This window comes from Parambassis ranga, chromosome 13, assembly GCF_900634625.1.
Source record: "Parambassis ranga chromosome 13, fParRan2.1, whole genome shotgun sequence".
Lineage (NCBI taxonomy): Eukaryota > Metazoa > Chordata > Actinopteri > Ambassidae > Parambassis > Parambassis ranga.
Genome location: NC_041033.1, coordinates 13,433,807 through 13,458,343, shown reverse-complemented (window position 1 = coordinate 13,458,343; position 24,537 = coordinate 13,433,807). Strand labels below are relative to the sequence as shown.

At 41.6% G+C, this 24,537-nt stretch overlaps 1 protein-coding gene across 1 annotated transcript in view; it reads left to right on the top strand.

Annotated features, from left to right (window-relative positions):
* rsrc1 (arginine/serine-rich coiled-coil 1) overlaps positions 1-24,537 on the top strand; it is a 97,002-nt gene that overhangs the window by 26,254 nt on the left and 46,211 nt on the right. Inside the window, exons 5-6 of the mRNA XM_028419755.1 lie at positions 13,511-13,547; positions 23,621-23,672. Of these exons, the coding sequence (XP_028275556.1) occupies positions 13,511-13,547; positions 23,621-23,672 (89 nt within the window). The remainder of the gene's footprint in view (positions 1-13,510; positions 13,548-23,620; positions 23,673-24,537) is intronic.

The following is a 24,537-nucleotide window of genomic DNA, read 5'->3' as shown; positions in this document are numbered from 1 at the left end:
CTGAGAGGAGCCAGGCCTGGAGCGTGATGACAGAGACCAGACCCGGCCAAATAGAAGATTCCCCCAATCCAATTACCCTGTTCCTCTCTTTTATTTTTTCCTCTCTTCTTCTCTCTTCACCTCTCCTCGCCTACCATCTCCATGATCCACCTCTCCTCTCCTCCTTTTTACGGCCATGTCTTAGCAGGAAGTAGTGATGGCAGTCCTGGCTGCTGTTGAAGTGCCTGGCTGCTCTGCTTTATGGATCAGAAGAGGATGCAGGCAGGATTATAAGCAGCAGGTTATGAGCAGCAAACATGACAGGCCAGCTCCGATTTAGGAGGGTTATGTAAATGTGCTTGTCGACAAAATATGTTTTCTCTGCCCTCAGTATTTCTCTTTCTCTCTCTCATTCTTTCTGGAAGAGCCGAGTAGTTTGGTTTGGAGGAAGCAGAGCGTTGTTGAAAGCAGGGAGGAGAGCTAGAAGAGAAGATTGTTATGGAGAATGATGTGTAAAAGAGACACACTGTTAATGTTTAATTTTCTCCAGACTCCAGTGCTTATTCATCTGCACCAGGGGCAAGGAAAGGTGTTGACTGAAGTCTTTATGAGAAAGGCTGTGAGTGAGAATACATTATAGAAAGAGATGTTCTTATTCTCAACAGGAGAATGCAGACAAAAATAACAGAAAGAAGAGCAGAGCTGAATTTTCAGCAAGCAAGTGAGAGAGAGTACCTTTCTTCATCCATTTGACCTCTGCTGCTCCGAGACAGAAACGCGGCTCTGCAGGTCTTGCCTAATGGCATTGATCATTATGAGAATGCCCCTTCAGACTGAGTAAACAGCATTCCAGATATACAGTTAAGTACCATGACTCAGTCGTGGAAGTAAATATTGCCTGAGAGCAGCATATAACAATCATTCTCAGCGGAGGTTTGAAAGCAACAGACCTTTACAAAGAAATGAGCTGAAACAAAGAGTTATGAGTGTAGTTACCAGTCACACAAGTGGGTGAACAATTGATTATCATGGCTGAGGGATGGAAGTACTTATTTGTGTCACTGATGGAGTTAGCAGTCTCACACACACAGCTCATATTGAACATTGAAATCTCTCTCTCTCCTCCTAACCATTTAGCCTGCCACTTTTTTCAGTAGAAGTTTAGATCTCTTGGCCGATGTTTAATTCATTTGTACTAATGTCTTGCTCACTCTTGCTCCCCTTCATCTCATGTGCTCTGTCTTTCTCTCTCGCCAGCTCAGTCCCTGTGGTTCTCTAATAGAGTTATTCTACCTAGTGTCTCACTCTTTCTCCCTGTCACACACACACACACACACACACACACACACACTGCTGATTCCTTCCTGCTACCCACCTTTGCGGTCTTAATTTATTTATAATATATCAGCTGTAATTGAGGTTGGGCTGTATGGTAAAAATCACTCACACTCTTGAAAGACTCTCCTTGTTATAACAAGAGTCAATACCAAAAATTGACAATATGGCAAACTGCAGTATTGTTTTTATTTATTCATGATGTCTGTATCATATACAGTAAAGAATTAAGTAAGATACTGAGTGAACAGAAACCTTTCTTTTTTGAGTATTTTGCTGCCATTGAGCCTTTTTATTTCCTTTTCTTCTTAATCCACGTCTGCCTCTCTCTCTCTCGTTCTCTCTGTTTCTGCCTCTTTCTCTGCCCAGCTCTGACGCCACGGAAAGTATGTACAGGCAGTGTGTATAAATATCGTGGGCACTGCTGTCTAATCAGCGGAGTAAAATAATTCACTTCTTTTTTTTTTTCTCCACATACACACGCTTACTGATTCGGACCAACTGAAATCTTTCAGTGCTGAGCTGTATGTGGAAAATGTTGTTAGGCAAAATGGGGGTATTTCAGAAAATAAAATCAGAGTAGCAAATCATCTTGTTAAATTTTCAAACATGTATTAATCAGGGCGATTGATGGTGTTGGAGGCAGTGTTATGGCACGCACGTTTTGGCAAGTAGGCCATAATTATGGTATGTCTAGTTTAGTTTATATGTGTGACGCTATGTTGGAGTCTCCAAGGTATAAACTATAAATGAATACAATGACCAGAGGTAGGCATCCTTTTTTTGATGCATGTAGTTCTGAGAAACACCAAAAGATCTACAGCAAATTATAAAACTGACTAAAAGTGGAAAAATATTTCCTTAAAAAAGGTCACACAGTCTGATCAGTTGTGTTGTGTTGCAGTTTAACATCCAGCCTAAGTGTTGAGTTAAATGAAGTAGATTCAAGCAGAATTCTGTGTGCAAGGCATCTGCTTGTGAGCCTTTAGTTAACCACTCTGTCCTACATGTATCTTTGTTTGAGTCTGTGCCGTGCTTATTCGTCTATTTGCATTCGTGTGAGACTTGGGTTAACTTTTCTTTGTACCACTTTTTCTTGAAGTCCACAGACCCACACACACATACACACACATGCATGCTCCTGACATATCTCCCTGTAGGCCAGACTGCAGAGTGCTTGGGGCCATGTTGTTTTGTCTTCTGACGGGCAGTCTGAAAGCAAGAAAAAGAGAGAGAGAGAGAGAGAGAGAGAGAGAGACTCACCCTGGCCAGTGATTACGCCTGTTTGACACCACAGACGTAGAAACTCTGTGCACAGAGAGAACTGAAAAAGGCACTGCAGAAAACGGTGTGTAGATGATATGAATAACAATGTATGCGGTGTGTCTCCCTGGACCCTGATAACCTGCAGACCAGAGCCCGGTGCCTGTGACAGGCTGGCCTTTGTGGCCACTTTATCCCGCCTGTACACTTGTAAGGTAGAGCCGGGATAATCGCACCTAATCTAATTAAGGCTAAAGAGGGCCATGACTGAGGCTGGCCAGGAGCAGCAGACTGGGCACTCACTCACACACACACACACACACACACACTTCAACAAATGCAGCTCAACAGCAAAATCCTGTTTGCATCAGAAAAATAAGGTTGTCATATTGATTATGCAAATGAGGGACTAACGGGGGCTAACTGCCTCGCGGGCCAGCCGGTTACAGCTGACACAGGCCAAAGAGAGGAGACAGAGAGAGGAAGAAAGGATTAGAACAGGTTTAGCTCTGTTTTCTTCACATGTACCACTTTTAGTTCTAGTACACAGCCTCCACTGCTACTTTCACATACGATAAAGTGGATTGGACTTTGAGTATTTAGGTAAAAAGTCATGTACACTACATGTAATGGGGTTCACATGAAACAGCCTTAAATTATCTAAATTCAGTGATTTATTTTGTCCTATTGACAATACAGGAGTAAAATATCTTAAAACATATATAAACAAAACAACTTGAACTAATTTATGAATTCGGAGATTATCAGAGAGTTTTGTGAAGCCATCAATCAGTTTCTTGTTTGAGTGCTGCTTATCTGTGGACAGTTGTTTGTAAGGACATGTTGTGGGTACATGGCTATTAATAACTTGTCTTCAGGTGTGTGTTTGTTGTGTGTGCAGCCAGCCAGCAGCCAGATTGCTATTTCCCCCCTCTGCCCCTATAGAAAGGCCTGGGTATTCTCTGGATGAGGGTGTGATGTACAATTGAAGGGCAGGATTGAAACTGATTACCTTGTTAACTCCTGGCACCCACTGGCAGCTTGAAATAGACCTGAGCACCAGGGCCTGATTTGCAAATGAATTACCTCTCGCCCGGCCCTCCCTTTCCCCTCCCCTTCATTCCCCCGTCTTCCTCCCTCTCTGTCGTTCTTTTTCTTTTTTTTTTTTGTCCATTCGGTGCCAAGATCATCTTTTTATATTGTGCCATGACAGATGCTGTGCCGGGCTGCCATTGTTCCTCATCAGTTTTTCTGGGGCTGTGAGGAGAGCCAAAAGATTTCCACATGTGATTTTAACACAAGCGTCGCCCCCCCCCTCCCTTGCTGTATAGCCCAGTGCTTTATTCTTTGTGTACCAGTACTGCAATCTACATAGTTTTGGAGCAGGCAGAAATGTTGGGGAGTGTCATTGTCTCAGCCTCAATAATGGAGAGGTATTTCTCTGATTAGGAAAGGTTATAATTGGGAGGTATGAAAAGGACCGCCGGCTATTGAGAAGAACCGCGGGGAAATTGATTGCTCTCCGTGTCTCCCTTTTGCTTTTTCTCTCTCTGTCTTTGTCCTGCTCTCCCTCTATGTAACACACTAAAAAGAAGTCAATTTTCTTGAAAACTTGGCCCCAGCATTCAGTTCCCTTTAGCACAGAGATGGTGTGTATGAGCCGAGAAGAGGGCGATCTGGTCGGCCCACAGGGAGACCTGCTCACTGTGTGATGTTTTATATGTTTAAATATGTGTGAGTGAGTGAGATTAGTTTAACTTGGTTTCCCAGCCATGATATACTGATGCTTAGTTGTGAACTTATTTGCCCATTTCTGTTTCATATAGTACAAACATGTCAGCATTGTCTGACTATTTTATTTTGACAACACATTTTTGCCAGTGGAATCATGTCAAATTCTTTTTATAGGATGAACAAGGAACAAACAAGTGGTTGTACTTACATAATGACATTAAGTATAAGACCAGACACCTGCCCCTGCCAGTCACTCTGTGACACAGATAGCAGGAGAACCTTTTACAGCTGTTTATAATGCCACAATGCACCTGTTGTCATGAATGATGATGATATTAAGTGATTAATTACTTTAGTTACTTATAAAACACTGTTTACTTCAAGCAATAGAAAGCTAAAAGAAACTTGATTAAATTAAAGTTGTCATCAGTCTGTTTCACTTGTGGTTGTTGCCTGTGTTCTGGTAGCAGATATGCAGATATGTGTCTTGTATGAACAGGTGTGTGCATGAGTGTTTATCTCAGGAAGTAAAAAAAAAGACCAGCCATAATTCAGCTTCTCCCTTTTTATTCTTCTTTTTCTGACTTTTTTATTGACTGCACTTAAACCTCCCTCAGACAAACATAAAGTGCTGAATTTGTTAGCCCCATTTTTAATGGACTGCCATTCTCAACCATTTTGGGATTATGCTAAAGTAAAACCCCCTCCTCTGGGAAGAGGGTCGGGCTGGGGTGGGGGGCTTGTGTATCTGCAAATGTATGCCTGTATGAGTGTGTGTGTGTGTGTGTGCACGCACTGACTTACATAGAAGGCATAGAACGATAAGTCTGTGTTTTGTTCCTTCTTATGTGTCCTGCGTAGAAGAGTGACAGCCTCTGACTTACCCCTCCATTATCCCTTCCTGTGTGTGTGTGTGTGTGTGTCTTCATCCTACCTCTTAGCTGTATAAAACCCTGAGAGGTAGCTCTGATAGCACACACAAGAATACAATTTCAATTTCAATTGGCAGCTCTGTTAAAAAGGGGCTATGGAGATGGCAATCAGGCCTCAGGGAAGGCTGTGCTTCCAGTATTATTGTGTGTGTGTGTGTGTGTGTGTGTGTTAAACACTTAGTGGCATGTGTCAAAGATAAAGAGACAAATCGTTAATGCACACACACATGCAGCTCTCTGTCCTGAAACTAATATTATAGCATGTGTGTTACGTCACTGTAGATACACACTTGAGTGTCAGTTGTCAGTTTGAAATGTCAATCCAATCTAGGGGAAAACCTGTTTTGTGATTGACTGTACAAATAGATTCCACAATAGAATTCCAAGATATTGTTTTGCAAACTCTGAAGAAAGAAGTAAATAGATTGCTGACATGACTTTGGGAAAGTGTTTAGTGTAATGCTGTATTGATGACTTGTCCATTAAATATTTATATATTTTTATAATATATCTTTCATTTAGTTTTTGTAAGCATTTATTTGAAAACAGCCATGATAATGAGCGCTACAAAGGGAGGGACCATTAGCTACTAAAAGATAATGTACCTAATACATTTAAATGGTGTCGATGAGTATCATTATATAGGCACTAATAATAGAAAAGGCATATCTTTGACCGGTTTTCCTGGCCACATATCAGTGTTCATAGACCACTTCTTCTTCTGTGAAGTTTTAGGGTTTACTAGTTTTACTCCTGTTTGTGCAGTTTGCTCTACTGGCGTGCAGTTTGCTCTACTGGCATCCATGTTGCTGGTTGTTTTGCTAGTTTGTATGTCTAAATCCATCATGTCTCAGTTCTTGATTATGTGGACCTAAGGAAAGAAACAAAAACAAACCATCAAATACAGTAACATAAGATTCTGTTTCAAGAAGTTCTGACTTAAGTCATTAGTCAAATAAATTGGCTGCACGAGTTTGGTCACAAGGCGGCACGGTAGTCCAGTGGTTAGCCTCTTTATGTGTGGAATTTGCATGTTCTGCCTGTGCTTGCCTGTGTTTTCTCTAGGTACTCCAGCTTCCCTCGCATAGCAAAGACATGCATATGACTCTAAGTTAGCCTTAAGGGCGAGTGTGAGCAACACTGCTCATTTGTCTCTCTGTTAGTGCTGCTTGACTTATCTGGGTTTTACCGGGTTTCGCCCATTGACAGCTGGGAGAGGCTCCAGCTCCCCTGTGACTCCCCTGTGACTGTAGTACAGAACAAACTGGGTTCAACATGTTCAACAATAGATTGATGGGTTTGGGCACAGTTTGGGTTGAAATATCTGTTTCTTAACTTAATTAGTAGAAGACAACCTGATGTCCAGATGGCCACACCTTCTGCAGCCAACATCCATCATTAATTAGTCATTGCCAAAACAGTGGAATTATGTTTTTGTTTTTATTTGTGACATTTGTCAATGATCTTGTTCTTTTGGGCACTCCCCACAGCTTGTGGCCATAGGGGAAGAATGTAGATTGACAGGTAAATCAAGAGTCCAGCCCCTCTTGAGACGGCTGGCTCCAGAGCCCACACTCTAGGTTCAGGTGACCCCAACTCTAGCTGGTGTCTCTCAACATCATGACCAACTCTGGCTCCTTCTTGGCTGGAGAGGTGACATTTTTTTGTTCAAGATACAGTTTCAGCAGCCGAGGATTGAAATGCCAGGGTCCCTGCCTTTGGCCACCACTTTGAGGCTCCCCCAACCCCTTTGGACCCTCTTGTAGGTGGTGGGCCCACACAAAGGCAAAAACCATGTCACTATTTTGGACTTAACCTAGTCACAAGGGATTTTTAAGGTATAAGTTCTTGGGTTAGAGAAACTGGGTTCCTTGTTTTGGTTTGTGCTTTGGGGTCTTGTTGAATCGCTCTTAGTCTAAACTGTCACAAAGGAAGGTTTGCCAGACCCTACCAGGGTTTTTGCCATGCAAACCCCTCCACCACACACTTTTTGGGGGGTATTTTTAGTGAGTAGTTGTTGTTTGTGATTGGGTGATTATTATTTATATGTAAATAATAATATATATTATGTGATTATTGTGTCTTCATTAGTTGTCTTTTCTCTTTGTCTTTCTGCTCTTTTTGTTCTAGTTTTTCTCTCCTTTGATCTTTCTTTACCATGCCCCTCACCTGTGGAACAGCCTTCCTGAACACCTGAGGTCTGCTCAGACAGTCACTTCATTTAAGTCAGGCCTGAAAACTCATTTGTTTACTGCAGCGTTCTCCTGATTTCTTGACTGCACTCTTCTCATTTAATCATCCTGATTTTATTTGATGTTTTTATGATTTTATGATTTTATTTTTTTTATGATTTTAATTTCCTTCTTAATTTAATGTTTTAATATGTTTTTATTCTGTGATTTCATCTTATGTAAAGCACTCTGAATTGCCTTGTGTATGAATGGTGCTATATAAATAAAGCTTGCCTTGCCTTGCCTTGCATGTCCATGGTCTGAACGAGCAGCAGAGTTGTTTTGAGGCTGTTATTTTTGTGTCATTTTCCAGTGCGAGTACTGTGATTTTCCATCTTCCTTCCTCTGGACGATCTGGCTCTCTTTCTCTTGGAGCCTGGCTGTGCTCTCTCTCAGCTGTTCTTTAAGGGCCTTGTTTTGAACAGTCAGCTTAAAGTTAAGACTCCTCTGCTCAGACATTTCTGAGCGAAGCTGACTGTTTTCATGTTTGAGGACCTTCACCTGGTCTTCAAAGTCTTGGAGGAGTGGTTGCATTTTTTTTGATTGTTGGCAGGTGATATTGTTCTGCTCTATGAGTGCTCTCTGCAGCTCAGCTGTTGTAGATCTTGTTTGCTGGATCTCACTCAGTCAGCTTCTCTCATGCTCCCAGCTTCACTCCTTCCTGGCCGTCTCCTCTTTCAGAGCAGCCAGTTCTGCATGTATCTTGGCATTTTAAGTTTGACCGTCCATGAGAGACCAAGTTTGGCTCAATCTTCTGACCTTTTTTCTCCATGTGGCTGAGTAAAAGGTTTTGTGGCGGTGGAGATATTATTTAAATTTTGCTATAGAGTTGTGAAAGATGCGAGTGTGTCACTAACAGATGTATGTCATTTCGTTCGTTTAGCATATTACTAAGGTCCTGTTTATAGAATGGTGCTGAGTGATCACATTTCAAAGGTCCACACAAGTGTGTGTGTCCCAGTTTTTCAGCTGCTCAATATTGAGCTTTTGCCCTCTGTTAGTTAAACAGGCAGATGTCATGGATGTGGACTGTGTGTGAGTGCATTGTTGTGTTTATTGGAACGTATGAATGTGAGTGAGTATGCATGCTCTGGTGTCCCCATCACATTGACTCTTTAATAAATATGTCTGCCATTCCATCAGCAGTCAAACAACATATGAATGCTCAATGACATGCTTGACAAGGCATGCAACTGTGGCAAATAGGGTTCACACACACTCAGTGTTGTGAGTGATGTCTCTTTTATAATGTTTGTGTCCTGTCTTCCTTTGCTGCTTCTCTTTTTGCTCCTCTCCTCCTCACTATCTCTGACTGATATCAGGTTGAGGGCTAAGAGGGTGCTGAAGGCCATATGTTATTTCTGCAGTGAAAATACAGTAAATAAATAATAATAAAAAAAAGAAATAAAGCTGAGATGTACTTCCCAATAAAAAATGAAATGTGGTTCTCAGTCCATTAATGTGACATTTAGGAGCATTTAAGAAGAATTTCCTTTTATTGCTCAGGTGTAATGCTGTTTCCCCTCTGTGATGTGATATTCATATCTTTTGACTTTATTGCACAGGAAAATAAAGCCATTTGATCATATATTGTTATTTTCTAACACTGTTACAGAACAACACATAGTTGATTAAGCCAAGAAAATTAACGTTAGATTTCCTGTGTAGGTGCAAAAATTAGTTAATTCTTTGCAATTTCTTCTCAGTGAGTGTAAAAGTATGTCATTGGTTCTGTAGTGAGGGTGACTACTTACTGACTGTAGATGTTATATACATATTTATAATATTGTTTAGTGTTGTTAATCTGTGTAGTGTTTAATCTTATTCAGAAACAAAAGATCATTTTAGTTGACTTGTAAGGCAAACTCATAAACATACTCATACAGCTGCTAGTATATTGAACAAGAGCGGCATTGCCTAATTCAAGTAGACAGAGTTTCAGTTTTGGTCTGTCCCAACTACAATGCAACCTCACAATTTTATGAATCCTAAAATACTCAGTGCAAGTGGATGCCAAGTGGAAATTATTATATAGCTCCCTGACACAAAGAAGGCACAGATGAAAGGCTTTAATACTGTCATTTGAATAGCAATATTACATTGTAAATGTGGCCAATAGTGGACAGTGAAAGGGTTAAACCTTCCACACTCAGGACAGCAGGTCTGAGAGGTAATGCATGGCTGATGAGTGCAGGGCTAATGGGCAGCTCTGTTAGCTGGAAGTCAAATGACTGCTTCTGCATTTTAAGTCCCTCTGTCGCCTCCATTGACTGACTAAAGATATTCATCTCCGCTGTGTCAAGGGGTAGAGGGGGAGGAGGAGTGTGGGGTGGGGTGGGGTGTTCAGGTAAAGTGAGGAAGAGAAAGAAAAAAGAGAGAGAGAGGATGAGAGGAAGAAAGGGAGGGCATCTTAGAAGAACCTGAAGACCTAATGCAATTATTAGAAACTTGACCACAAATGACAACTCATCTGGCGCTGGCCCTGTAATTAATTGTCTGCTAGCAGGAGTGCAGGGGCTTTGGAGGGGTGAGGGGTTGGCTGAGAAAGAGCAGAGACAGAGAGGGAGAGAGAGAGGCGCGTGATTGGGATAGGGTAAAATGACAGGAGGTGAGGAGAGACACGGGGAGAGAGAGATGAGGTAAGATGAGGCAACAGCCTAAAGTCGGTCGTTAGCCTGCTGGAAAAAGACAAAAAAAAGGGTTTGGACACAGTGAAGCAGAACATGTACTGTGAATGATGGAGGCAGAAAAAATGTAGGGGAGAGACGCCAAGGGAGGGAACAGGAGCAAGAGTAAGAAAGTAGAGGAGAGGGTGATGGATCCAGCGACCATGTTAAATTGGTCAGTATTGACCTTGCTGGGGCTCAAATTAACACTCACACTTGTTTGTCCAGTTTTACTTAATTGACCACAGATAACTAATTACTATTTCCTGTAACAGCAGTACATTAGTCTCTCTGCTCCCCTTGCTTACTTGCCATTCTGTCAGGCTCTCAGTCCTGTTTACATAGAGAACTGGCTGCACTGTGAATGTAAATGTTTAAATCATTGCTGATGTAATGTGCCTGTTACTGGAGGATTCCACTAGTGGGTGCACCAGAGAGCGCAGACATTTTAAAACTTCTGTATTATTGACTTACTGTATTAATGGGTAGCTGGTCTCAGTGAACAGGAGATTCATAAAATAAATCAAGTTTGAAAAAAAATCACCTATCCTCCATGTTAACAGCTGGTCCTGCATGTACATCCTGGATGCAGATATTCCACCATTAAGGTCTTAAGCATGCCAAATGTTAAAGTGACGAGTAGGCATGTTTAACCACCATGAGCTTCTGTGTGTAAAATATACCACAAAGTATTTTTTAATCTAATCCCTTTTGCCACATGACTCTGCCGCTGCCAGATGTTTCTGCTTTACTTGTATTAATTCAGTCAGAACCTTTCTTTATAGCCAAGCAGCTAGTTCATACATATGTCAATCACAGGTCACAGCTTTGCAAGTTTCTGTCCACTGTTTGCAGCATCCCCTTTTTTGGCCTGTAATGCTGATGACTGCAACTAATATTAACATTAATAGAACATGTTTATTTTTCATATGATTCAAAACGTCCATATTAAGTTTTTATGGATAAATATAACTTGGTGTATGAATTATAATGGTAGCACTAAGGACAATTTAACTATCCTATTAGGTCAGCTTTTGATAGAGGTCAAACCCAAATATGCCATGTAAACTGCCAGGCCATACCAAGCCTGTCACAGAGTATCACAAATCACTGTCTGTCTGCCTCATCCTTGTCTTTCCATGTCTGCACTTCATCTCCTCTTCCATCGCTCCCCCCCCTCTCTCCGGCTGCGTGCCGGGGCTATAATGTGCTCCTGTGGTTGTAGTAAGCAGGCCATAGTGTCTCTGAGGCCTTGTGCTACACCACCATTACTATCTGGCCTGCCTCCACTACAAATTGGATGAACAGGCACTGACACATTTTCAATATTATTACATTAAACCAAGTGGATTTTGATTGATAACCTAATATTGGCCTAATGCAAAACATCAATCATGGCAAGTATATTAATTATTTAATATTGTGGCGTAATTCAGGAATCGATGCTGCCTCTGTGTTGAAGGCACCGAGTACGGAGAGAGGGGAGAGAGAGAGATAAGGAGAGAAGGAAAGCTCAGTCCCTGAAGACCTCAGCAGATTATATGATGTTTTGAAAAGAGATGAGGATGTAAAATGGTGTGTGTGTGTGTCAGCTGTGCAAGCCTAATGGATAGAATGATCCCTTCGGCCCTGGTGCGGACAGCGCTGGACAGCTTGCCCTTGATGAAGTCAGGACAACAGATGAAAGAGTGGGAGATTAAATGCATGTGAATAGCTTAATAAAGGTTGAATCACAAAAATTCAAGACAGTTAAAAAAAACTGTGGTTATAAAAAGAAGCATAAGGGGAGGAAAAAATGGAAATGATTGGAGGAGGAGGGATCGGGCACTGCGTCTCCCCTGTGTTAGATTGTTTCTCACTAATTGCGCTTCATTAGCGGATTACACACACTGTCACCACGGTAACAAATGTCTTGCTGTCTGGTTGCCGGGCGCCCGTCATGTATAATGAATGTGGCGGGGTGTTTGTCAGAATGTAATGTAATTACAGCTAGATGAAGTTTGCCTTAAGTGGTTGAGTTGTCTGCATGTGGCTCACTGACAGCACAGGATAAACAAGCAAACATCCTTTCTTCATGACTTTTTCATCACTTTGTGTATTTTCTTCTACTTTTGCTAATATGTCTGTTTGTCATCATTGTCATTCCCTCATGCCATTATTTAGACGAGGTTAGGTTGACGATGTGGGAATGGCTTATGGGTCTGTGGTCATACTGAGTATGGGACAGGGCCTGATGGATAGATGGATAGATGGATGGAGGAATGGAGGGGAGGGGGGTGGATTAGACAGTATGTAATTTTAGAGATGGTGTAGATTTACACTGTGATGCTGCTGGCTGCATTAGCAACTGAACCCTGTCGATAAGCTTTTCTCTCTCTCAGCACATACACATACATATGCACACACACACACATACACACTGTAAAAAGCGCCACTGCCTGGGCGGAGTTGTCAGTAATGGAGGCCAGAGTTGGACGAGGGGAGCCGGGATCGGGGACGGGGGCTGTTTGTGTTCTCTTGATCTTTTGATTTCCACTGCTGCAAATTTGAAATGTGCCAAAATTGCATCTATTATTTACTGCCAATTTGCTCTTTTTAAAACAGACTGCTCCCCCTCTCCTCCTCCACTTCCTCGCTTCGCCGTTCTGCTGTTGCTACCCTGATAATCATACACACATTTTTTATTAATTCACAGATAATAAGCTCCCAGTTCTGTCTTTGTAGTTGGAAATTGTTGTTATGACTGCCAGCAGTGTGGCGACAATATTAGTTAACCTCTGCCTAGTGTAGATGCAAACACATCAATGAACACAGCATTCCTGTTTGAAAGGTTAACAATTAGGATAATTCCTCCTTTTTTTTGTTATTATTATTAACAAAAACATTTTTGTTTTATTTGGATCATTGGATCAACCTGCATACTGTAAGAGCTGCTTATGACAGTGGATCATATGCTTGTAGCTGAAACAATTAGTTTATTTCAGTTCATTAGTTTCTAGATATATTTTAGAGATATTTATTGATATGGTAATCCATTGATCAAGTAATAGAGGTAAGAATCGTTATTTCACCTGGAAATGTGTATATTTTCTACTCTTACTCACCACAGCAACACATTTAGATCATTTTGCTACTTGTAAACATGCTAACTACAAATAAATCAACTGAAAAGTGAATGCAGAGATTGATTAATAATTAAAACATTTGGTAGTTTGATTTCAGTTAGTTAAATTAGTTTAGGATAGTGTTATATTGTTTGTTGCACATTTGTGGAATGTGTGTGTCTGCTTAAAAAAAAAAGCTTTTATTAAATGACTTTTTTTGCCGGTACTTTATTTACAGTGGGGGGAAATGTGTTGTTGTGTTGCAGGGACGCCGGGAACATCAAAGGCAGATTAGAACATCTGGTAAGTTCTATTCGACACACACATACACACACATACACACACACACTTGCACACTTTGATATCTGCATTCTTAATGAAACCTCCACAATTGGAGCTGAATACCTGCAGCTAACAGGCAGGAAGAGAGAGACAGAGAAAACAGAAATAGAGCGAGGATAGCGTCTCCCCTAGGGCCTGGTCCAGCTTTCATATTAGCATTTCATTTATCCCCAGTCCTGCCCAAACACACACGGGTAATCCACTGTGTTTTTCCTCATTCGAGCTGGTAATTGTGAATATTTGGCTTGTGCGTATACCTGTTTGCACATGTTTGCATGAAGGGGAAGACACAGACTCCCCATCTGCGTCTCCTTCTCGGTCCTTCTGGCAGCACGGGGCCCTTTCCTCCTATCGCTCTCCCATCCATGAATGGAGGACCTGCTGGAAGCTCCCTCCTGGGACATCCCTGAAAATTTAATGGCAAAGGTTTCCAGGGTTCCTCTTGCTACTTGCTTTAATACGGGGTCAGAGTGCCGTGCAACAAAGTGAAAAGGTTCTCACTCCTCTTTTGGGTGGGAAGAAACTGAGGTTTGATGTGCCCCATATTCCAGGGGATGAATTATAGACAGGGGTCAGTGAGGGTCCCGGCTCTCTGTGGATGTCACATGCCCTCCCTCCCTTGCCTCCCTGCATACTAAACTATAGCTCCCCGCACCCTACGCAAATGACCCCCGCCCTACCACGCGTTCCACAAATGACCCCGAATATGCCACACAAATGACTGACCCTAAAATTCAAACAGTTATCAGTAACTCTGCACTTCAGAGAATGGCAGATCCCATGATGTTGAAATCCAGTTTGGACATCATTACCCTGTTTTTATTGTACTAGTGTTGACAGTATTTAAATCTTTGATTTGAATAGGGATTTTAGTACGTTTACTATTAGTAATTGTCTCGTATTTTTTAATCTGTCTTTGAAGAATTAGTACATCATACATCACAGTGAAGGGTGATTCCTTTTTTTTTATGTTCCCAAATTACAGTATTCCACTATGGTGACTGTTACTCCTGTGTGTCATCCCACACAAGAGAAAGCCCAGTATGACTTTAGTTTTTATTTGCCTGCAAAAAGTTCTCCGTCAATTTGAAGACACTCCATAGGCTGTCGATGTTTTAAGCAGAGTTCAAACTAAATAATGGACATTAAATATAGCCTACACTATAGTAATGGTATTGCTTTTGGCTTGGAGATGTCATTGGGTGCATCTACAGGTGTGATTGATGTTGTACTTGTATGAGTGGTGGTGTCAATTATTCAGGAGAGGATTGGATGCATCAAGAGCATTAATCAATATGTGTAAGGGCAGTAATATCTTTGCTAACATTACGAGAGCCTGAGTCCCAAGTTAAGAAGTATCTATATATTTTAATGCATCTATGGGAATGTGGCTAACTTTTAAATACGGCATCAGGATCACTCTGCAGTGCGGACAGATATCTCTGAATGTGCTGTGTCACGCTTATTTTGGCCAAATTCACCAATCAATTTAACACTACTGAGTATTTTAAATGTGAGTATTATTCTGTTATTTCTTGGTGTTTTGTATAGTCTTTGCACAGGCTTTTTATTTTTTTAGTCTTAATTACTGCTTTGTCTTTACACTGGTCAGGATAGCTCAGGTGTTAAACATCACATATGTACACAGAGTAGAAAGACGCACACACATGAACAAATATTGGTGTGTTTGCCAGGATATTTTTTTGAATATATGTCTCAGGGAATTTGAATACCTGAATACTGAGTGTTTGAATTTATGGGTGTGTTTATGCTTATGGGGAGATTGCACCCCAGTAGTCAGCTGCCTGGGGAGCGCAAGCCTCTGATTACGATTCGGGACAGAAAACTGTAAATAATGGAGCTCATCTCCCTCTGAGGTAGAGTTGCAGGGCTGTTGGAAATGTTGTTGCTCTCAATACTTCACACATATACCCCTGCAGATTTCTAAATGGCATTTATGACTGTCTGATGATATACTGCGCTTAAGATTAGTGTCTACCATATTGACACTTATGGTGTCACCTGCTAAAGGCATCTTACCCTTGAACCTGGTCATTCTTAATTTGTTTTTTTTTACAAATTGCTTATGACATTACTCATTCATCCTTGATTGTCAGTAACTCCTACGCTGTTTACTCACAAACAAACAAATTGTCACACATTATCATGTGACAGTCATGCTTCTGTTCACATTATTCTGCTGCTTGATTTTTCATGATGAATCCTAACGATACCCTCTCCTGTTTAGTTAACTGCCTGAGTGAATGACTTAGGTGGGCAATTAAGATCTATGTGGTCTGAGTTTTTTTCATTTTATTGTTTGTGTGTAGTTTGTTTTGTTTTCGTATTTTAGCAGATTGAATGAATGTGATCAGTAGCAACGCAGAGAGAAAGACTGAAGTTAATTGCTCCCAGTGCTCTGCCCAAGTTTCTGCTTTTGTACACACACATCCAAGCACACCCACATGTGAACACACACACACACACACACACGCGTGCACCTTTTGTGTGAGTTGGACCATATTTTGCTCTGGGAGAAATGAAGCTATTGTGAAAGAGGTGGCCTACAGCAGCTAATCAGTCCAGATGCACAGCTTTTTAGTGCAAAGCAGAAGAAAGCCAGCAGCTCAATCGATACATGAGAAATCAGCCTCATCAGGATTACTGGCTCAATCAGCAGCTGTACCCACTGTTCTACTACACACACTGCCCGAGGAAGGATAGAAGAAGAGAGGGCGAGAGAAGAGGAGGAAGGGAGGGAGGGAGAGGAAAAGATGTCATCGGATAAATAGAACGCGAGGGTAGAGGCTGGTTTGCAGGTTAGTCAAGGGTTGAGTTGAGGTCATGAGTCACAGAAATGACAACTGTTTAGTCACTGACCTTTCTGTTTCTAAAAGACAGTGAGGAGGCCAACATTTTTCTAAAGAATCATATTTATGTACTAGTGTATAATGTATACTGCTACAGAGAAAGGCCTCATTTAAAGGGATAGTTCACCTCAAACTGACTGGCCTGCAGTCTTCATCTAGATTGTTTTGATTTGAGTTTCCATGTTATCAAGTGTATAGACGTCTTGTTTTTCTCCCATATAAAAGAACTAGATGGCCACTCATGCCACAAGTGTCTCTTTCCCAAAATCATCAACCTTGTTATGAAATAAAATCCAAAAATCTACACCTGGCAAATGTATCACAAATAAGCCTACTGTTCTTCTACACACCAGTGTTCTGTGAAAACAAAATGTTGAAATGATTAGTCTAATTTGAATGATTCCTCCTCATTTTTTTAGATGCACACAGAACACACAGTATACAGGGGTAGTAGTTGCACTCGTCTTGCTAACATTATAGGGCGTTTGGGGACAGTGGGTCTTCTCAGCTCTTAGTACCCCTGTGTCTCTGGGATTTGTGTTTAACACATTTTTTTTGGGGAAAAAATAATCTTCAGCTGTTTGTGTATGCAAAGATACTGTGCATCACAAGAAGCCGAGTTTGTTTTATCTGTCCAGGCTGTTGTCCACACGGCTCACTTCAGTGATGGCTGATGTCCGAGCGTCCCTCGGTGAGTTGAAGAGTTTACTGAGGCAAATAGCCTGGTTGGCCTAATGACAGATAGAAACCAACAGCTGTAGCCGGGACAGCACATACCAACAGTGTGACATGTCTGGCATCCCTGAGAATGGCAGTGGGAGAGACTTGGTTTAAAGTACAACAGATTGAGAAGAGTTTAGACTATATGTAATGTTGTCAGCCTGTCTTTTTATTACTCTCTGTAGCTCTTCCTCTTCGTCTTTGTATTTCTTTGTGTCTGACTGTCTCTAATATGATTGTATAGGATAAAGAGGCGAAAACCGCTCAGATAGAGAGATTCTGGACAGATAAAGGAGAGGAAGGAGGGGGGGTGTTGATAATCTGCAAACAGATTTCCATGCTTATTACACTAATGATTTCATGATATTTGATGTGGCGACAGGGGGTTGGGAGGATGTGAAAGCAAGGGAGGGGATGCAGGTCTCATTCTCCCTCTCTCTCATCTCAGCGCTGCAGCTAAATGATGGAGTAATTTGAGTGACCTCTGACTTGGGGCAGGCCCAGACATAATTGCATGTCATTCTAGCATGGAAGGAGGGGAGGGTTGGGTGGGGGCTCCTGCTTCACAAAATATCCCTTCTTTCTCACATATCACTTGTTTTTTTTGTATCTTTCCTTTTTCATGTGTCCCCACTGCTGCCTTGCTGATTGTGGTGCTGCGTCTTTCACTGTGGAGACATTCTCCTCAAGTGTTTCCTAAAAAAAAACTGTCCCAAACAAAAGAAAGATTGCATTAATTTTCAAATGATGATATTACATTAAGCACAGCGATCTCATATATCAAAACGTGAGAACTACTCCCTTACTGTATGTGCTTCATCTTAATGGTATCGCTGGATGTCAAGGGCATGGAGGAAATTAAATCGGAAAGTGCAGATAGACCAAAGAAGATATTATCTCTGGATGATTGCAGTTTTGATAGGTATTCCAGTGAATTTCATTTTCTCCGGATGGGAAGAAGATGAGTTAGCCTGCACATTTGCTCATTTTTCTTCTACATGATTTATGTGAGTTGAGTATAAAACTCTCTCCAACCCCTCCACCACCACTGCCTCCCCCTTTATCAGGAGCACATACATGGATGCTCCCCCAAACACACGCACATACATATGGGGTAGTAAATTACTACCTTTGAGTTGTATCTGGGGCAGTATATGTGAGTTCATAGTATTTGTATGGTTGTATTGTGTATTTGCATGCATGTGCATGTTTTTGTGTGTGTATGTGGGGGAATACACGAGCCAGAGATAGCAGCAGAGCCATCACCGGGAATGATTCCAGGGAGGTGGGGGGGAGTGTCATTACTCAGACTTGTTTACATTCTAAATACGTAATGAAATCTTGTTGGTAATAATGACGGGAATAAAAGTTTAGGAAATTGTAAAAGTGGTGAAGTTTGAGAAATGAGCCCCGGCCTGTGAAATAGCATTTGGGGGCAGGAAACGACATTATTATGCAGTGCTCCTGCCTGCCTGAGACATGAAGATGAACTGCTGGCGGGTCATAAAATGCTGTTAGCCCTAGCCTGAAGTATGGCACATTGTAAAAGAGCCCTGATCCCATATTGCCATTATATATAAAAGTATAGCCATACACAACATTATTTTTCATATAAGATGAGCTCAGATACTGTGGCTCAGGCCCCCCCAAATACATACACTGATAGGCAGAGTTTTTCCCCTCTTATAAAATATATAAATAAACATATTGCCATGGAACCCATCTCTGCCCTGATCTTATAGACCTCGATATTAAAAACAGAAATATTGCATTTTCTAGGGGCTCTGTTTTCCCCTGTCCTCTTTGGGGTATGGGATATTTCTGTGTGTTTGTTTAGATGTGGGGGGGTGTGTGTGAAAGAAGTGGAGAGAGAGAGAGGAGGAGATGCAGAGGAAGCCCGAGTGGAATTCAACAAATGAAAGAAAATGGAAACAGATGAAGACTTTAAAAATATAATGAGATGAATATTGAGCATATCAACTCCAGCATGAAGAGAGTTAGTTGAGGTGGGCGGTGTGTATCTGTGTATATTGAAGCAGCTTATTGACAGAAAATAATGGTTACAGTGGTGCAATTAAGATTAATGTTACAGTAGATGGACTGATGATGACATTGATGTCCCATTTTTTTTCCCACTCAATACAGTTCCTTTAAAGATATTTTAAAGGTAAGGTGTGCTTACTGAACCCACATTTCACTAATGTACTCATTTATATTCCGGACTTTGTCAGTAGGATATGGAAAGCTTTAAAGAGGGGTACCAGAGACAGTTCCTTACCGTGGATATTCAAACACTTGTTTTATTGTGTTGGAAAGTTTACCTGTTTCGTTGTAAGTTTTCTTGAAAACGGACATAGAAACATTGTGTTGGATGAAAGCTGCCAGTCTGTCTTTTTCACACTTGGACCTATTTTGACATGTTGTCATTTGGCCTTTTTCAGCACTGAAAACTAGAAACGGCTTGAAAACTAATCACAACAGTGTTGCTATACGTCTATAAAAGGAGTCCAAATATATTTACTCTCTGCATTTACTCCCTATGGATCCCTTCTTTTTTAAAGTTCTTAAAGACATCTTGGACCTTTATAAACTAGTCCACAGCACCAAAGACGTTCAAAATCACAATTGGGTTAGCAGGCGATGCCACCGTGGTCTTATGGACTGCAGCACACAGGTAGATGGAGGACTCCTGTCAGCTTCCCACACTGAATCTTCTTGATTTCCATAGCTGTCTCAGAGATCAGTGTTTTAGGCGCCTTGTTTGGCCGACTGCATGAAGGCTGATGTTGACAGTTCTGACAATTTTCATTCACCTGAAACACAGTTACCAATAGCGATAGACGGTTGAACTACACATACATGATACACTCAAATTATTATTTTACATGCACTATACAAATACATTGAATTGACTTGAACATCTGATTGTAAGGTGGCCTTTCTGACCTTTGCTCTGCTTCTCTGTGGCTTCTGTAACAGGCATTTATTCAGCACATGACCCGCCACGTTTTGCTTTGTCTGGTCAGCCTCTGGCCCAATAATAATAAAAGTCTGTGGGCCAGAGCATGACTAGAAATAGATTAAATTTCCTGCATGCAGTACTTCATTATACACAGGGTAGCATTGTTTTTACCAAGCAGAGTGAGGGTAATTTATTTTTCTAATGGTGCGTGTTTATTTTTGACTAATGGGACAGACACCGGGCACTTAGTTCAGCTGAGCGTGTTTCAGTGTGTCTGTCATCGGTTTGATGAGGAAAGTGAGCAAGCTGGAGGCCTACTGTGAGTGTACTGGACTTCCTGTCACATTCAGGGCATGCCGGGTGTGTGTCACTGCTGACAAGAATAGCCCAGTAATAGTAGATTCTTTTATGACAGCTTTGTGAAAAGAAGGATGTTTTTTAAAAGGGTGTTTCTTACACCAGAGAAAGAGAGAAAGCACTGCTGGTGCTGTTAATAATAATAATACATGCAAGATTTCTGTATATATTTAAGCAGGGGTGCCTAATCAATAATGCTAAAGATGGCTTTTAACCTGCCTAGGTTTGTAGGATTTGTAGTGTTAAACATAAACTATAGGCACTACAGCAGTTTGAACAGCGCCTTCAATATCCCTGTGAGGCAGTACATGGTAGATGTCAGCTTGTTGTGTAGCAGTTCTCTTGTGTATGGGTAGTTCATAAGTTGCTTCAGCATATTTGTAGGTGAAGCCCATTCTCCATATGAATGGCTCTGACATGTAACACTATTAAACAGTTAAAGTCTACATTTCTGCTCTGTAAAGCCTTCATTAAATGCTGTGTGTGATCCTGTCTCTTTACCCCCTCCACGTCTGCATTCTTCATCTTTTAAGTTCTTTCTTGCCTTCCCTCTTGTGTACACTTTCCTACTTTTTGTCTCAGCTGTGAAGAGAACAAAAGCAACTTTTCTCCCTCTTTTGTCCCACTCACCCTCCCCTCCCCCTTTTTCCTCACAGTGTGATAATATAAAGCCTCTGTAAGGAATACTGCTCATTTCCAAGTCACACTCGCACACAGACATCAGGCCTTCTCCTGGTGTGCTATGTTTGTTTGTGTACATCGCAAAAGGCACGGCTCTAATTGAGGGGCGAAACCACTTCAAATGCAGCGGGTGCCTCTCTCCCAGTGGGGGGAACACAGATCTGCCTCTGGGGAACACAATTAATGCCTTTTTATTGTTTACTAATGAATTACATACAGAGGGAGCAGGCATTCGTTAGTAAATTAGAGTGAAAAATACAGAGTTTGGTAGGGAGCGAAAACATTCAATGTCATGTGTATGTGTGTTTTGTATCATTATGTTTATTTGTGAGCTGACGTCTGAGTACCTTCTACATAACATGTGACAGTAATGAACTAAATGAATTAGTCTCTCTGCCACAATTTCAGACTGTCGACATGAAACACATCTTTTTTTCTTTTGCAGTTATTTAATTCAGTTCAATAAAGGATCTGCTGGCCAGAAAGAGCTTTATGTTGTCTTTTTGACTTAAACCTCCAAATACCTTGTACCTCGATGAAAATAGACCATTTATTGTTGAAATTAGGAAACTGACAGGCAGTGTACAGTAGCAACAGCAGTAGTATGATTCAGGGTTTTATTACCACTTGAGGAACTGGCACAAGCGTTGCTTTTGTTGTGTGTGTGTGTGTACGTGCGTATCGCATGCCTCGACTTACACTTGCCTCAAGGCCAATGTAAACAAATGCTAATGTAATTACTGAGTGGGCGCTGTAATAATCTGTAACTAAGATGATTGCACAGCACACAATGATCAGGATAGTTAAGCTGTGGTGTGTTATTGCTTTATGTAAGTGGTTGTACCAAGACTGATATCTGTGTCGTGGTAATTGTTCAGCAGGCTAAGCTATGCACCATTAAATTGTGTTTGAATCCCAGCACTTTTATTTTGTGGATAAGATATCAAAAAGAAGACATGAGACAAATGGGACTGAATTATGGCCTAATCAGTTCTTCCTGAAAGGAAATAGAAAGTGTGTGTGTGTGTGGGTGGGTGAAAGCCCAAAGTGTACACCGTCTTCTCCAGCATAATAGTGTTTGGTAATTTTGGATGTCGAGCAGTACCAGTCAGTGTGAGTGTGATCCAGTATGTCAGCTGCTGCCAGGGATTCACACATACTTGCATGCACGCGCACACACACACACGTTTGCATTAAGGGTGTCTCACTCTGCGCCTTGATGTTCGTTCCATCTAGGATACAGCACCCTGACATCAGTACATTAAAGGGGGTCATTATATTTCCCTGACTGCCACCGAAAAGTGACATTTTTACAAAGTGACAAAATTGATAAATCAGATTTTTCACTGTGCGTGGGGTGGGGGAGATGGAATGGTGGGAGGAAGAGCTGTGTGTCTGTGGAGGAGAAGGCGGAGGGAGGAAGCGCTGCCTGTCAGCGACGCCCCGGCCCTGTCGTCTAAATGATGCTCCCAGGCAGCAGATTCAGATCCCATCCCCATTAGCATTTAATTTCTCTCTAATCCTACACACAGCCTCCGCCGCTGCATGGTAACGAGGGCCGCTTTGCCACAGCGGCGCCAAAAAGCCTCCGAGAGCAATCTGCAGTGTGCTTGCCTTTTATAGTTCTGTAGCCATCATTCTTCCTTGACAATTAAGACCCTCAAATCTAATAGCAATGATATTGGAATTACAGCAGGGCCCTTTTGAGGGCATGTCAGGAAAAGGGTTGTGCCTCCCAATACAGCTGTCAAAGCACACGGCCCTCCCCCTGTTCGTGCCCACTAAATGTTTCTGATGCACAAAGTCTCACACACACACAATGGAAGGGGAATATGTTGAGTCTTTGGCTGTGATCTTTGTAAAATGTGCTCTCTGTGCCCTCTTATCCAACTCTCTAAAGACTTGTTACAGCAGCTTTTGTTTTCTCTCTTCCCCTCTCTCTTCCCTCTCTCTCTTTCTTTGTCTCTAAATTTCTCTTCATCTCCTCTTCATTGATTCTCCCTGGTGTGTCAGAGATGTTGCTTTCTGTTTTTTTTTTACTAGCAGGATTTTTTATAGACGTTGAGACGAGTAGCTCGCTGAAGTTGTCCCTCGGTACTCGATGAGGACAGTTTACGGGAACAATTGCTTTAATGGTTGCAGTTAAAGATTATCATGGGTAAAATATATTTTAGCCTGAGGGACACAGCTGTTTTAGAGCTAGATTGCATAGATGAAGTTGTGGAAGTGTGGCAGCTGCCCGTCCGGTCATGAACTGTGCTTCTAGTTTTGGAAAGCTTTTGTGTCAACAAGTGTCCTGCTTAACATGCCCTCAAGCAACACACCCAATCTGCTAGCTCTCCTGCAGTGGCCCTTGACCTCTGACCAAAAACCAAACTCAAAATATCTTCTTGTTATTGTTGTCTAATTTTCTGTTTTAACCTTCGTCTGTCTCTCTCCTGCAGACTCCAGCAGAGCAGGCTAAAGTTCGAATGCACATGGTCCTGCAGGCTGCTGGTAAGTGGATAATAATAATGTTTCTCTTGTTGTTGCAGTGGGGTTCAGACACTCACCAGCTGTGGTCACTCAGTCATTTAGGGATGCTAATTTGAAGGCAGTGGAATGCAGCACAGTCCCCCCTCACTTATCTGATTCACTTGATTTTCTTGGCAGAGATGAACATCTTTCTGACAATCTGCTGACCGTCCTTCTACCTTCATAGGTGTCAGTATGGCAGTGTATGTCAGTCTAGATCAAACAACTTGTTAATCAATAAAATAAAATGGCACAGAAGCTTGTTCTGGCTGTTTGTTGTGAGAAATACAAATTGCTGCAAAAGATAGGAAAACCCATTGTTGCAAAACAAACCCCTGTGCAGTGCTGCTGTCTTAATGAAGTGCTGAGATTAAACGTCCTGCCAGCACTTTTCCTGCAAGAAAAAAAAATGCTATATGGATGCACGTTCTGAGAAATCACGCCAAAAGGGAAACCCTAAAACCTTGTCGAACCATTCCTGCACACAAGCCCTCATTGAAAGGGTGTGTGTGTTACGAGAATTGTTACTATTACACCTCATTTAATATTTTTTCTGCTCTGGAATACACTGTGGAATAATGCAGCCTCTAGAAGGGCCTGGACTTCTATGTTGATAGATGAAATGGATTTTATTATTTAACTGTTTTTCAATGATGTAACCTTGAGATTTAGGCTCTCCACTATGCATCTGGATGACTTCCGTAGTTGTTTTCCTACAGCACCCCTCTTTGCATCTCTCTCTCTCACACACACACACACACCGGCAAATACATACTCTACCATACTCTCCACTTTGAGTGCTTATGGCCCCATATTCACTGCAGCTTAATTTCAAACACTTCTCCCA